Source organism: Gossypium hirsutum, chromosome D10 (assembly GCF_007990345.1).
Source record: "Gossypium hirsutum isolate 1008001.06 chromosome D10, Gossypium_hirsutum_v2.1, whole genome shotgun sequence".
Classification (NCBI taxonomy): domain Eukaryota; kingdom Viridiplantae; phylum Streptophyta; class Magnoliopsida; order Malvales; family Malvaceae; genus Gossypium; species Gossypium hirsutum.
In genome coordinates this window covers 59,572,182-59,588,690 of record NC_053446.1, presented here as the reverse complement: position 1 = coordinate 59,588,690, position 16,509 = coordinate 59,572,182, and the positions used below count along the sequence as shown (strand labels likewise).

General features: G+C 34.2%; 1 protein-coding gene across 1 annotated transcript; it reads left to right on the top strand.

The window, feature by feature from the left end:
* The first annotated feature begins 1,657 nt into the window (after positions 1-1,657).
* LOC107950197 (glucomannan 4-beta-mannosyltransferase 9) lies at positions 1,658-5,556 on the top strand. The gene is made up of 9 exons (XM_016884999.2): positions 1,658-2,260; positions 2,342-2,440; positions 2,533-2,785; positions 3,746-3,856; positions 3,965-4,101; positions 4,445-4,558; positions 4,641-4,840; positions 4,914-5,108; positions 5,184-5,556. The coding sequence occupies exons 1-9, from the start codon at positions 1,964-1,966 to the stop codon at positions 5,344-5,346; spliced, it is 1,569 nt and encodes a 522-aa protein (XP_016740488.2). The 5' UTR covers positions 1,658-1,963; the 3' UTR covers positions 5,347-5,556.
* The last annotated feature ends 10,953 nt before the right edge of the window (positions 5,557-16,509 follow it).

Sequence of the window (16,509 nt, the reverse complement as noted above, 5' to 3'; positions counted from 1 at the left end):
AAAATTAAAATATATATATTATTATAGAAAAATAATTTTTTAATTTAAATTATTTATGTGTGTTTGGAAAGCCAGATAATTAGTAATGGCTTGTATTACATGCGCAATTATCCCCAATTCTCATCATTCCCCTAAAAATTCGAGAGTGTAATTAGGGTCCTCCAATTTCACTCAATTCAATCAGACCCATAAATTATAATAGTTATTCAAACACGTCACTCTTTTATAATTGCAAATAATTACACTCAAATCTAATTTTATTTTTTTACTATATAATGCTTACTTTCACTTATAACCTCTCTTCAACTCTTAATAAAAAAAATGTGTTCAAAATCACCTCCTCCAAATTACAACAATAATAATAGTGTCAAATAAAATAGAAAAAAAAATTATTTGATCTTAGTATCCAAATCAAAAGACCCAAAGGGGATTCAATCTCATGTCCTTTAACTTCCATGATTAGAGCTTAATTTGTTGGTGAATGGATGAAATGAGTGAAAATGATTTCCTTCCTTTACCAATCAGTCAAACTCTTAATTAAAAAAGAAGAAGAAAATAATAAAGGAAGATATCATGCACGAAAGCCATCGCCATTAGAACATATAAGAACATGAATTCCACCATTCATTTTCCTCACATCTTCTTTTAATAATAAAATAAAATGTATAATACAAAGGGAGGGCAATTAAGAATGCAAAAGATTCCTAAATGTGCTGACTTTTTCCTATTCAAAAGGTGATTAAACCTATGTAGGGATGAATATTTCAGTATATAATCCTACCAAAAAGCAGTCAAATTACTTTGATAATAGGCAGTACCCGAAAATTGAAGCAGCCTACCCATCATCATTATTCCATTCAATTCTGCTCAATGAAAACAAAATCACAAACTTCTAATTATTTCAAAACGGGAATGTGTTTCACGTTAATTTCTTTTTTTTTATGTTTTTCTAATATAAATGCCACTCTGTTTATTGTAACCCAAAAAACAAAACAAAATCTTATTATTTGTTTTAAAATTATAATTAGAATAATAAATAAATTCTTATAACTATATAATATTTAATAGATAATCGAAATATTTGAATCAATATTAGAATAAATTTGAATAAAATTTAATGAGAGTAGTTGATTGAGTCTTAACTAGATTGACATAAACATGATTGTCAATACTGGAGGACGTAAAACTGTGTTAAAACGCATTATTCTTTTATTTATAGATTAAAAAAAGATTATAAATAGTTTTAGCTTTTGTATTAAAAAAATAAAATAAATCAGCCTGTTCCTATGGTTTCTCCCATCTATCTATCACATAAATCCAGGCTATTGAAAGCGATGTCTAAACTAAAAATTTAAACTAAATTTGAAAGGTACGAGAGTTGATGGAATCAGTCTAATTTCTTTGCCTGTCTAAGATCAGCTGTCTTTTTCTTAATTTGGCCCAACTTTTCTTTTCAATACTTTTGTTAATATAGTATACTCAACTCAACAAATGTTGAATGCCGTATAAAGGTGTATTACATTTTTGGAGATGCAATCACAAATGATAATATATATACAAAAACACAAAGGCATTTTCTTCTTGCATCAGCTCTAATCCAGGCCTCCCTTCTTTAAACAACTTGATTGGCAAAATCTAAGTTTTTCTTTTCTTATTGCTTTGTGATGGTTCAGGGGAGTGGGTGGTGGTGCTGAAATAGAGTGCTTTTGATCTACTTACTGACAAAAGTCCAGCTTGCTGTCTCTTATACAACCTTGCCTATACGTGACTCACAAGCAATAATCATACCCCCTCTTGAAAACCAAACTAAACATCCGTGTTCTTTTCGCAAACCCTCAAGCTCTTCTTTGTAATCAAACCAAACCAAACCATACACACACACGCATATATATAGAGACTACTTTCTCAAGCAGGCTCCTATCTGAGGAGCATTCCATAATAATAAGAGTTAAAGAATATCCTGATGGAGAGTCAAGATGGTACGATAGCCTTGACAGGCCAAATTGGGTTGATCTGGAAACAAACCAAGGCGCCGCTGCTTGTGCCGTTCTTGAAAGTTATGGTCGTTGTATGTCTGGCAATGTCGGTAATGCTTTTCGTGGAAAGGGTGTATATGGGGATAGTCATAGTGTTTCTCAAGTTGTTAGGGAGAAAACCAGAGAAAATGTACAAATGGGAGGTAATAAAGGATGATGTTGAGCTTGGTAATTCTGCTTATCCCATGGTTCTCATACAGATCCCAATGTACAATGAAAAAGAGGTTCGTCACTTCGTCTTTGTATATACTTTGCTTCATTTTGTATACTTTATCTGAGACATTGTTGGCTTACATTACGTACAGGTTTATCAACTATCCATTGGAGCTGCATGTGGACTTTCTTGGCCAGCTGATCGTATCATAATTCAAGTTCTCGATGATTCAACAGATCGTGCCATTAAGGTTTTGTCTCATTAAAATTTTTTTGAAGTAACTTTTTTACAGACATAGAACATGGGGTTTTGATGTTGGGTTCTGAAATGTAATTATGATAGAGCATGGTGGAACAAGAATGCAAAAGGTGGGCAAGCAAAGGCATAAATATAAAGTACGAGATAAGGGACAACAGGAATGGATACAAAGCAGGTGCTTTGAAAGAAGGAATGAAACATAGCTACGTGAAACAATGTGATTATGTCGCCATTTTCGATGCTGATTTCCAGCCTGAACCGGACTTCTTATACCGGACCATCCCTTTCCTCATCAACAATCCTGAAATCGCACTCGTTCAAGCACGTTGGAAATTTGGTACCCTCCTTTAATTCTTCAAATTTGTTAAGTAGCTTTTGCTTGTATTATATTAGGTTCAAATTACGTTTTGTTCCTTCACTAAAAAATAAAATGGGTAATTAATTCCTGGATATTAAATCAAAAAATAAATTAATTTTTTTTATTGAAAAATTTTATTCATTTATATTGTTAAAAATTAGTATGATGGAATAATTAAAAAGTGACACATGATGTGTCATGTGCACATTGTGCTGATGTACAATGATACGTTTTAAACAGTAGAATTGAATGAAAACTTTTTATAGAAAAAAGGATCAATTTATTTTTTGATATAATGTATAAAAAATAATTTACTCATTTTTTAAATAAAAAAGAGTAATTCAGAAACTTAATTACACTTTTACCGATTTTGCTTTCATTCTGCTGGACCTTTCCTTTCATTTCGTGTGTGTCGGTGGTCCTCCCTGTCTGCCATTTTTCTTCTACTCTTTTTTGGTCACGAGGGTGTCTCTTGACAATATATATATATTTCCTTTTAAATTAAGGTTTGATGATATCACTGGGCCAAAAAAAGAATGTTGCCAGGTGTAGAAAGGTTGGCGGTCGGCTAATCAAGATACGTTTTAGAATGTAGGACTAAATCTCAAATTCTATTGAATACAAGGACTAACAGTATATTTTAATCTATTGTTTATTATAGCAAATTGTCGGTGTCTAGCCTCCAAAATGTCCAACCGTGAATTTGCCATTAAAAAATATAACACATGATGTTGATAGATTAACAATGGATTAATTTGCTAGATACTGCATTGATCTTTCGTTTTCATATGATTAAACCCTCAACATTTTTTATTCAATAAGTCATGATGGGTTTTTATTATTATCATAAGTAAAACATAGATATAACTCCATGAAATGATTAACATCTATATGGTTTGGGATTAACATAATGATTATGAGTTTTGGTTTGTGTTGCAGTCAACTCAGATGAATGCTTAATGACAAGGATGCAAGAGATGTCATTGGATTACCATTTCATAGTGGAGCAAGAAGTGGGGTCTTCAACCTATGCTTTCTTTGGTTTCAATGGTAAAACCCACCTTTATAAAAGGGCATCAAATGTTTTTAAGACCTCTAAATAAAGCAAAGTTTCTATATTTATGCATGGTTAATAAAAGGCTAGATCATACGTTGCAGGGACGGCTGGTGTATGGAGAATTTCAGCATTGAATGAAGCTGGTGGATGGAAAGACAGAACAACCGTGGAAGACATGGATTTGGCTGTCCGGGCTAGTCTTAAAGGCTGGAAATTCGTTTATGTTGGTAACCTCAAGGTATTGTTAATGATCTTAATTAGAAAAATATACTTGTATTAAGAGTCAAATTATATTTTCCACCCTCTACTCAAAAAATTGGTAAATTAATTTATGTATATTAAATCAAAGAGCAAATTGATTTTTTTGGTTAAAAATATCATTTTTTTATACTGTTAAAGATTGGCGTGGTAGACATAATAACTAGAAAATGATACCTGGTGTGCCACATGTATCTCAGCTAATGTATAATGAACTATTTTTAACAGATTTATCCATTTTTAAGTAGAAGGACCAAAATATAATGTTAGTCTACTTTTACCAAATGGATTCCATTAATGTATATATTCTTGATTTAATTTAGGTGAAAAATGAATTGCCAAGTACATTCAAAGCTTACAGGTATCAACAGCATAGATGGTCCTGTGGCCCTGCTAACCTCTTCAAGAAAATGGCAATCGAAATCATAAGAAATAGGGTACAATCCCAAACTTTTAATGAAACCATAAAATCAAAATCAACTTTTTTAGTAATTAACCTGCTTTTGTTTTTTCTGACAGAAAGTATCTCTATGGAAGAAGTTTTATGTGATATACAGTTTCTTCTTTGTCCGAAAGATAGTAGCTCACATTGTCACATTTGTTTTCTACTGTGTCGTTTTACCGACAACTGTTTTCGTTCCCGAAGTCCAAGTTCCTAAATGGGGAGCAGTCTACATTCCTTCTATCATCACCCTTCTCAATGCTGTCGGAACTCCAAGGTTATATTTCTATATTCCCAACTTGTTTCTTAAAATGTTCGTATCTAAGGCATATGTCCAATGCATGCTACAGATCATTGCATTTGGTGATGTTTTGGATTCTTTTCGAGAATGTAATGTCACTACATCGGACTAAGGCAACATTTATCGGTCTATTGGAGGCCGGACGAGTGAACGAATGGGTTGTTACGGAGAAATTAGGAGATGCTCTCAAGGCTAAATCAGGTGCAAAAGCTTCCAAGAGAACTCATATCCGAATGGGAGAAAGGTAATTAGTCCTAACCACATTTCCCTAAAAGATGATCATATATATTGTGTGGTTGATGGTTGTATGTAATTATAGGCTCCATCTGCTAGAGCTTGGGGTTGGGGCATACCTATTCTTCTGTGGCTGCTATGATATGGGATTTGGAAAGAATCGGTATTTCATATTCCTTTTCCTTCAATCTATCGCCTTCTTCATCGCCGGTTTTGGTTACGTCGGAACCTTTGTTCCGACCTCCTAGCCCCAAAATCATCTCCGATGTCTACATTTCTTTCATTGCTTTTTTGGTCTTCTGCTTATTCCATTGAAATTGTTATAGTTTTTAATTAGATTATTACAGAGGGTGGTCATTCTTTTATACTGAGCACAGTCAAGTTGGATTAGAATTTTCTCTTGTACAAACATGTTCAAGAAAAATGGAAGAAATTACAGAAAATAGTATTCATTTTTCCATATTTGAGATTTTTGCTAATTTTATCTCAATTTGTAATGATTTTAATTCATTTTACTTAAAATAAGACCATATAATAATAACCAATGAATTAATTTTTTCGGGTTTTTAATATATTTTTCAAGTAATATTTTAACTACATTTATTATTATAAATAAATAAATAATAATGTTTTCTGTCATATTATAGCCTTTTTGTTTCATTTTGGAAATGTTACATTTTGTTTATAATTCTCATCAACTTTTCTCTCTAACATGTTTTAATGAAAGATATATTTGTTTACTTTCTTTTATTACTCTCTCCCAATTTCAATTTATTTATTTAAAAAGGAGATATAAATCTAATTTACTAGAAAAATACATTAATTTATTAGTAAAATAAAATATTATAAACTTAGAACATTTTTTAATACAGAATAAAAAAAATAGAAGTTCTAGACAATTTAGTAAAATGTGTTTTTAATAATATCATATTCTCTCAACAAAAAAAATAAAAATAAAATAAAATTACATTCCAACCAAATATACCAAATAAGGTAATGTGACATTAGTAGTAAGATTACATTCCATTTAGGGGCGTTTGGTTCGCCGAATATTATATTACGTTCCATAATAAGACTACGGGTGGAATGCAAGATTATCTTATTTGATTGATTTGACTGAAATGTAAGATTCAAGTGTTTGGTTCACAGAATGTAAGATTATTTAAAAACACATTTTACACAATTTTTTTTTGTTATAGAATTGTTTTTTAATTAGTTTAGTTCCTCTAATATTTTTTAGTCTCAACTTTCATAAAAAAATGATAATTATTATAATTCTTACCTTTTTATTACAATTTATATAATGATATGTAAATATATTGTGTTGAAATAAATTTATAAAATCATAATGATAATAATTCATGAAAAATTATTGCAACATCAACTATATTATAACCATAATTAATATATTAATAAATAAAGTATTAAATAAAATATAATGATTATAATTGTAGTGTATGACAATCTACTGGTTCACTATTAAGATAAATATATGTCTTTTGTTTTTAATTAGTTTTAAATTTTATTTAAGAAAAAAGTTTAAATTAATTAGAATAATAAAAGCAAAAGGCAAATTGGTTCAAAATTTAAGATTATGCCCGTAATTTAAGATTACCTAAGAAATCAGTCGTGATGAGATTATACTTTATGTTATGGCATGACTATGATGTGAGATTATGGGATGATCAGAATGTTGAAATCCAAATACTGTAATCTTATTTCAGAATGTAACTCATAGTAATATTACATTCAACAAACCAAATGCCCCTTTAGATTATTTTGCATATTATCGGATATGTACATTATCTTATTTAGTTTATCTAGTTTAAATATTGTAAGATTACCTAAAAACACAATTTTTTTTTTAAATCTGAGATTATGATTTCAAATCAATCAAAACCAAACAAGGAAAGCAAGTCCAAAAGAAAAACCCATCAAACACAAAAACACTAAAAAAACAAAACAACAACAAAACCGGACTAAAAGAGAGGTCCATAACAGAACATAAAAGTCCATACAAGAGAAAAATCCAGAACCTTTATCACTTGCACCTTGCCCAATCAGATTACTTATTGGCTCTCGTCCCAAACAAACAACATTCATTTCCTCTTACTAACGGTTCCAATTCACAGAGAGTAACATCCAGTAATGTCAGTTCACCTGCGGTGTTGACCACTCTCCCCTTTTTCCTCCACCGCACTGAAACGCCTTAGTCCAGTTCCCGCTCCTACTCCGCTTACACCACTTGCTCCAGTTCCAAATCTCGACGGATACAGGGCAATCGCAGAATAAATAGTCTGCAGTCTCAGCACCTCTTCTACACCGAGGACAAGTCACATTAGTCACCAATTTCTTATGTTGCATGTTGACTAGTGTAGGTAAATGATTACAAGATATCCTCCATATTGTAATTTTAAATTTAGAAGGGAGGTTTAGGCACCATAATTTTTTATTGAAATCTTTGTAGCTGGTTTGTAAAGCATAAGCATTAGGATTCCTAGGAAATTTTTGTAATAGTTTGTAGGTACTACGTACCGAAAACTCCCTTGAGAGCTCACCACTCCACACAAGTAGATCATCATGGGCCTTCTTTGCCAGAGGGATATGGTGGATCAAAGCAACATCCACCTCCGAGATGATATTGACAATCAACTCTTGTTTCCATGCTATATTATTAGCATAAATTATATCTGCCATTGTAGAATTTTGCATGCTATGAACAATGCGAGATAACCTGTAATTTTCAGCTCTATAATCCAAGCATCCTCATTAATTGATATTTTCTCACCCAAACCCACTCTCCAACAAAGTCCCTCATGTAAAACACTCATCGCAGCCCAAATGCTTTTTCAAGTATAAAATGGCATATTCCTTAAACGCTCATTAATAAAATCGGTACTAGGAAAATATTTTACTTTAAGAACACAGGCAATTAACGAATTTGGGTAATTAATAAGCCTCCATCCTTGCTTTGCCAGCAAAGCAACAGAAAACTTTCCCACCAATGTATCCCCTTGTCGAAACCATTTTTTGAAAACAAAAAATTTAGGTTGTCGACTCTAAAAAAAATAAAAATTTGGGAGTCGCCACCAATCTTTTATTGAGGTGTGATTGGATCACCTAAAAAAACGGCTTTGGTCTACGAGTTTTAGAAAAACGGATCTGGGAGTCAGTTACGTACGAGGAAGGATTAGCACCCTCGTAACGCCCAAAATTGGTACCTAGTTAATTAATTAGTATCTTAAGGTCGAGAATTTGGAAAAAAACGCAATCCTTAGCAAAACTTAAAAGGCTACGTATTAAGACCCTTATTATTTTAGAGAAAGAAGATACCACATCCAATGCGTTAGGGCACAGCATTCTAATTTTCCCCAAAATGAATTGGGCCAAAATACTTGTACAATAAAACTTTAAAAGAACATCCACTCATCCAAGATTTAAGAAATCACACCCAATACGTTAGGGCACGATTCCTCTAGAATCCCAAACTCGAAATATTTCCTTTACTTTAAAAGAACATCCACTTATCCAAGATTTAAGAAATCACACCCAATACGTTAGGGCACAATTCCTTTAAAATCCCAAACTCGGAATATTTCCTTTATTATTTTTAAAAAAAATCTTCATTTCGAGAAATCAATGCGTCACATCCAATACGTTAGGACACAACATGTTGCATTCCCAATAATGAGTTTTTTATTTTTTCTGATTGAAGAGAAATGCTCGATTGTCGGATTTAACGAAGAAAATCGAAACCCAATACGTTAGGGCTCAATTCCCTTGAAAATCCTAAATACGAACATTATCTCAATTTTAAAAAAAAATTTCTATCTTTAAATTTGAGTAAAAAATGATGTAACGTGATTTTATACATACAAATGCTATAATAATAACAATAATAAATACATCATCGACATAAAAATAATATAAGCAAATGAATAAAATGAAATAAAAAAAGGTAATCCATGACATGCAAAATATTAAATGTAAACACAATTATACAATGGATGAGATAGCAAACAAATAAATAAGGATCAAAAGATGTACACATGGAAATTATGAAGATTAAAAATATACATATAATTTACAAATAAAATTTTAGGTTATAGAATTTATATATAAATACAACACATAATATACTTATGAAAATAAGAAAAAAATAAGTATATTTTAAAAAGGAAAAAGGTGAGTATTTAATTACTTAAAAACGTAAATATATACATATATATATGAAATATTCATTTTAAAAAAGGAAAATATTCGTTTTTAAAATATATATATATGTGTACATATAAAAGGAATATATATAAATAAAAATTAGAATAAAAATAATAATTACACTATTAATTAATAAAATAAATAAAAAGAACATAAAAAACTAAATTGAATTGTAATTAAAAAATCTGGGGTAAATCCACAAATAAATAAAAGTAAAAGGACTAATTTGAACGCGCGAGTTACATAGAGGGGCTGGAATTTAAAATAAATAAAAGGGTAAATTAAAAAAAACAAAAAAAACTTAATTACAAAAACATTAAAAGGCGGAGGGGCTAAATAAAAATAGATAAATAAAATTCGCAGTGGTATCACCTTCTCCTTTTTTTAAAATCGTAAATAAGTAAAAAATAATCGAACAAAAAAAATAGTAAGCCACCTTTAAAAAACTGCCAATCGTTCTATTTTTTTTTATTATTTCTCCTCCCTCCCCTTTCTCCATTTTTTTACAATGAAGGGAGAGGCCTCTATTTATAGCTGAGCCTCTCCAAATCCAACGGTACAGATCAGTTACATCAACGGCTGAGATTAAAGGGTATCTACAAATTAAATCTCTAAGATTACAAAATCATATATTCTAAGATTGCATATCATATCTAAGATTATATATCATCTCTAAGATTGCATATCATATCTAAGATTGCATATATCATATCTTGGATTGCATATCATATCTAAGATTGCATATCCTCAAAAATTATGTTTCCATATGTGAGCCCGGGCTAAAATTGGGTATTACAGCTGCCTCTCTTTGCTCGTTCTTGTGTAACAGAGACGAAGCAAAGACTTTAAAAATGCCCGATTTTGCCCGGTCCTGCTGGATCTTGGTACTCTTCTTCTTTAAGTAGCCTCATTCCTTCCTACTGCATCTTCAGAGGTATAGAAATTAGTGCTTCAATCTACTCCACTGCAACTTCAGGGAGATAAGACTTGCCATCTTCAGTTTGCCTCACTGCAACTTCAGGAGGATAAGACTTGCTTCCTTAGTCTGCTCCACTGCAACTTCAAGGAGATAAGACTAGATGTGATCTGCTCTCTGCAACTTCAGAGAGATAAGATCTGTGATTTTAATCCGCTCTACTGCAACTTCAGGGAGATAGGATTATCGGCTTTAATCTGCTCCACTGCAACTTCAGGCAGATAAGATTTGTCATCTTTAGTCTGCCTCACTATAACTTCAGGAGGATAAGACTTGCTTACTTAGTCTTGTCCATCGCAACTTCAGGGAGATAAGACTAGATGCGATCTGCTCTCTGTAACTTCAGAGAGATAAGATCTGTAATTTTAATCCGCTCCACTGCAACTTCAGGGAGATAGGATTGTCGGCTTTAATCTGCTCCACTGCAACTTTAGGAAGATAAGATTTGTCATCTTCAGTCTGCCTCACTGTAACTTCAGGAAGATAAGACTTGCTTACTTAGTCTTGTGCACCGCAACTTCAGGGAGATAAGACTAGATGCGATCTGCTCTCTATAACTTCAGAGAGATAAGATCTGTAATTTTAATTTGCTCCACTGCAACTTTAGGGAGATAGGATTATCGGCTTTAATCTGCTCCACTGCAACTTCAGGAAGATAAGATTTGCCATCTTCAGTCTGCCTCACTGTAACTTTAGAAGGATAAGACTTGTTTACTTAGTCTGCTCCACTGCAACTTCAGGGAGATAAGACTAGATGCGATCTGCTCTCTGTAACTTCAGAGGGATAAGATCTGTGATTTTAATCCGCTCCACTGCAACTTCAGGGAGATAGGATGTCGACTTTAATCTGCTTCCCACTATCTTGGAAAGATATGATTTGTCGTCTTGTCTGCTCCACTACTGCTTAGGGAGATAAGATCTACAATCTTTAACCTACTCCGCTCCTGCTCAGTGAAACAAGACTTGGTGGCTTAAATCTGCTTCCCACTATCTTGGAAAGATAAGATTTGTCGTCTTCGATCTGCTCCACTACTACTTAGGGAGATAAGATCTACAATTTTCAACCTTCTCCGCTGCTGCTCAGGGAGACAAGACTTGGTGGCTTAAATCTGCTTTCCACTATCTTGGAAATATAAGATTCGCCGTCTTCGATCTGCTCCACTACTGCTTAGGGAGATAAGATCTACAATTTTCAACCTTCTCCGCTGCTGCTTAGGGAGACAAGGCTTGGTGGCTTAAATCTGCTTCCCACTATCTTGGAAAGATAAGATTCGCTGTCTTCGATCTGCTCCACTACTGCTTAGGGAGATAAGATCTACAATCTTCAACCTTCTCCACTGCTGCTTAGGGAGACAAGGCTTGGTGGCTTAAATTTGCTTCCCACTATCTTGGAAAGATAAGATTCGCCGTCTTCGATCTGCTCCACTACTGTTTAGGGAGATAAGATCTACAATTTTCACTGATCTGTTCTCTGGGGAACATGACCTGTATAATGAACCTATATTATGCCTAAGATTAGGATGGCATGATCCAAATGCGTCAAATGCTCCTAACTAGACATATGCGAATGATCTTTGCATGAATGTTTTTTTTAAGATAATGATCCCACCTGAGTTGTCATTGTTCGAAGGTTATTAAGGCTTTAACACTGACGTGCTACAACGCTTTCTTGCTTGGCTGGCTTTTCTGAAGAAATATTTAGTCAGGTTGCCCCCACTGTAAACCTCAAAGTTTAATCTATTGGGGCGCAAAAATTCATACGATTGTTCTCCCACTGTAACCCAAGGGTATGTGGCTTTTCTTCAATCCTCTCCTATCATAACTCAAGGATACAGGATCTAAATTTCTAGTCTCTTACACCATTCCCAAGGTGTCGTACCAAAGGCTCATGCCCAAATAAAGGCTCTCTTCCCTGAGGTAACCTCTTTCTATTGCCCGGTGATCATTACTTTGTCACCCACCTGACGTCTTTTCATTTTGTTCGATCAATGTTTTTTGACAACAAAATCTAAAGAGATAGTCTTCATTTAGACTCTTCCTTCTCAGATTTCTAACCTTTTTAAAACTTGGTGCGTTCTAAACAATAGTCCTATTTCAGGTTCCTGTATTATTTAGAAACTTCTAAAGTAATATGCAAAACCTCCATTGTGAAAGTTTTATTAGTCCATTAATCATTATTCCAATGGAATATGTTTGCTAAAAGGGTATAACAATGGATGAGAATACAATTGGTTCTGAGTATAGCTCGAAAGGAATAAATTATCAACAAAAGTAGATAAGGATAGCAAAGAAATTGATTGGGAATGTGTATCTTGGAAAAGAATGAAGTATTCCAAGAATAACAAATTCAATATAAAAAAAATTGGATGCCCCAGATATCGCAGCTTGAACTTCTCTGGACAAACTTTCTGAAGACCCTCGTGAGTTTGACATGTGTTTGAGAGATCTACAGTACTCAGTCAATACCTCAAGATGTCGTCTACCCTTTCCTGTTGATTCAAGTATAGCAAGATCATCATATGCCCCAATCTGATCAAAATTTGAACTGCTCTGATCACCTCATGCCCCATTTTGATCAATATTTGAGCCGCCATTTTCGGGTTTTCAACTCAAATCCCCTTTGGTCTCAAGGCGTCCTTTGCAGATTTTCACCTTGTCCTCTCCTTTTACTTTTTCTTTTTCTTTTTTCCTTTTTCCTTTTCTTTTTTCTCCTTTTTTTTGAAATATTTTTTGATTGAATCTGAACTCATAGGATTAGGTATGTCCTTATTATCCCTTCTAATCGATGCTTTTCCAGATAAGGCCCTCAATATAAGGTCCTTCTAAACTTGGATAAAATTTTTTTGTATGGGAAAGATCCTCTTCAATACCAGGTCCCTCTCAAGGAGTTCTCTAGTGCGGACCCTTTTTTTGTGAGCTCGCATCATTTTCTTTTGGCGCATTTGACCATGATGGATAACTTTGAACATTCCTCTTCAATTAGATCTTAAAACTCAGAGTGAAAGAATCTTGCCTTCAATAGGCAAAACCACGATAGGCCCAAGAGAAAGTCATTGCCCCGGCAGAGTTCTTTTTTTTGCCATCTTTTCTTTGGGCAATATAGCATTAATCGTGAACAGACTGCAAACTTTTGATATTGTGCTATTGTTCAAATTTAGTACATTGTCAGATATGATCCTTTTGGCGTTCTATATGATTCTTGAAGAATTGACATACGAAGCAGCTTCCACATATTTAGTAAAGTAATTGACGATCACAAAGATGAATTGATGACCGTTAGACTCTTTTGGCGAGATCGACCAAATGACCTCCATGCCCCACATAAGGAGAAGTCATGTACCCTGATAATTCTTTGTAGGGTGAGATCCATTTTCCGACTTGTTCTACCATCCTTAACAGGTCCAGAAATAGGCTACGATCTATGACATCTTCAAAGTTATGAGATCCCTCTAAACACATGTCTCGCTCAGAAGAAGATTCTGAGTCAGTAGCAGCGTCACTCTTGTCATTGATATCTGAGGACCCATAGTAATTGCAAAAGAATATACAAAAGAATGTGTGAATTTACGAATGATTACTTATACAATATAATTATGAACGAAAGAATGATATGGAAGAAAATCCAAAAGAATGAAAAAATATTGGCTCAAATGCAAAGATGTATGTTATTAGAATAATGATGTTCAAACATGAGCCTATTTCACAAAGGAATTCCTATCGTTTTTAGGCTAAAAGCAACAAGAATGTTCTGAACATTACTCTAAACAAGCTCTAAAGACTACAGAGATTTCTTCCGCAATCCAATTACTTAGATCACTCCCAAATTTTATAAGGGCAGACATTTAACAAGATCCCTTTTCAATTGTGTCTCCGTATGTGAACACTTCTCAACATCTCTTCATATATTGCATTCATACCATTATCAATCATGATTGGGTAGCGAATTTCCTGCATTAGATGAGTCATCCAACTTGACAATACCCATGTTGATGAATTTTTCAACTAGCTTTTTGAAGGCAATGCAATTCTCTATTGAGTGCCCCGTAATTCCCGCATGATAATCGCATTGTGCACCTGTGTCGTACCATTTGGGATACGGGGGCTGTGGAGGTTTCACATGTAAAGGAGCAACAACATGCGTATTGAATAAGCTTTGATACACCTCCTTGTACGACATTGAAATTGGCGTGAACTGAAGCTTTTCAGTACCTGGCTTCATACCTAATTCTTGTCTTGATGAACCCTGTTGATTAGTAATCGATTTGCTGTACGTATTCACACTGTTCACCTCATTTTCTTTTGAGGCTTGTCTTCTGTTATTTCCTCCAGTATCAATCTTTTTGCTTTTTATGGCACTTTCAATCATTTCACCATTCATAACTATGTCAGAAAAGCTTTTAGTAGCACTTCCTAACATATGTGTAATAAATGGTGCCTTCAATGTGTTGACGAAAAGCATTGTCATCTCTCTTTCTAGAAGAGACAGCTGAACTTGTACGGCAATCTCCCTCCATCTCTGCGCGTATTGCCTAAAGCTTTCACCTGGTTTCTTTTCCATATTCTGTAGAGTGATCCTATCAGGTACCATGTCAGTCACATGACTGTACTGCCTTATGAATGCCTGTGCCAGATCTATCCATGAATTAATCTGGGTACGGCTCAATCGATTGTACCACTTGGATGCTGCCCCTGCGAGGCTATCCCTGAAGCAATGAATCAAGAGTTGGTCATTATTGACATAACCGGTCATTCGTCTGCAGAACATGGTAATATGAGCTTCGGGGCTACTGGTTCCATTATATTTCTCAAACTCTAGCATTTTGAATTTGTAAGGAAGCACTAAATCCGGAACCAGACTCAATTCTTTAGCATCCATCCCATAATAGCCTTCTGCACATTCCATCGCTCGAAGTTTCTCTTCCAGCCATTTGTACTTTTCCTCTAGCTGTTTTGGTAATTCATCATTTATTTTCTCTTTTCCAGCCGTCTCATCGAAATCAGGGATAGCAGGATTAACAAAGTTGGCTCCGGGGTTAGAGCCTGATTCTGCCTGGAGATTCATTAGCGTCGCAACGTCACTCAAAGGATTAATGGTAACAGAGGACCTACGCGGGTATATCTCAACTTGTTGGGGGTAAAGTCCGGAGGATAGACAGGTTTTCTCATTGTCTCCTTCTTCAATATTGAGCACGGAGCCTTTTCCTTTACCAGTTTCTTTGTTGAACCATTGAGTTAACTGAGCCATCATACTCCCTTGAGATTCCATCATTTTGTCTATCATTTTTTTGTTGTTCATTCATTTGCTTTTGAAGCTGCTCCTGCATTTCCTTTTGGGATGGTTCTAGTGTTTCCATCCTTTGATCCATATCCTTAGTTTTCGATCGAGTATCGTAGCGGTGTTTAGTAGGCTGGTTGGTTTCCAGATTAACTGAGGAATGATGTAAATTAATTAGAATCTTTTAATGTTTTTAAATGCATATGAAGTAATGCAATGCATGAATGCAAAAAGACGTCAATTTTGATTCAATTCCATATAAGAAAACCTTACTAGAAAGAAAATTTCTTTACATAAAGCGAATTACAAATAAGACTTTGCCCTAGTACCCAGAACTTTGATCTTCCTAAGTAACAAAACTAATTCTTGCCCCCGATCCGATTCTAATTCATACTTCATACTCAGCATGTCAGCCTGTATTGCTAAAATCTATACGTAATCAGCTACTTCTCGAATCTGGACCACAGCTTCCTTCATAAGATGATCTCTGCTCCTAACTTGACTCTGAAAGTGGTGGAGCTGTTCATTATTACTACTTTCGTTTGCTTTCAAGTGCTTGATCTGGATCTCACAATTTTACAGCACCGTTTCTAGCTCTTCCAAGGAATGCACTTGCTGTCCCCTTTTGCTTAACTCGTGCAGCGACCCACTGCTCACTCATCCCTGTTATACCTATCAGCTTCTTTGAAAGGTTGGCACATTTACCGCTCTCGAGTAAACTCTATCCACTTGAAACTTTGAACATCGGAGTAAAGCCACATATTTTCTATCGTAGGTACCAAATCGACATTCCCAAACGTGAAGCAACTGTAAGCAGGATTCCAAACTGGACGAGGGCTCGAAACAAATGTTTGTCTACCTTTACATCAAGCAAATAAGGCAAGTCCCCATAATTGTCGTAAAATAACTACCTAGCCTCATTATTCCATTGATTCCAAATTT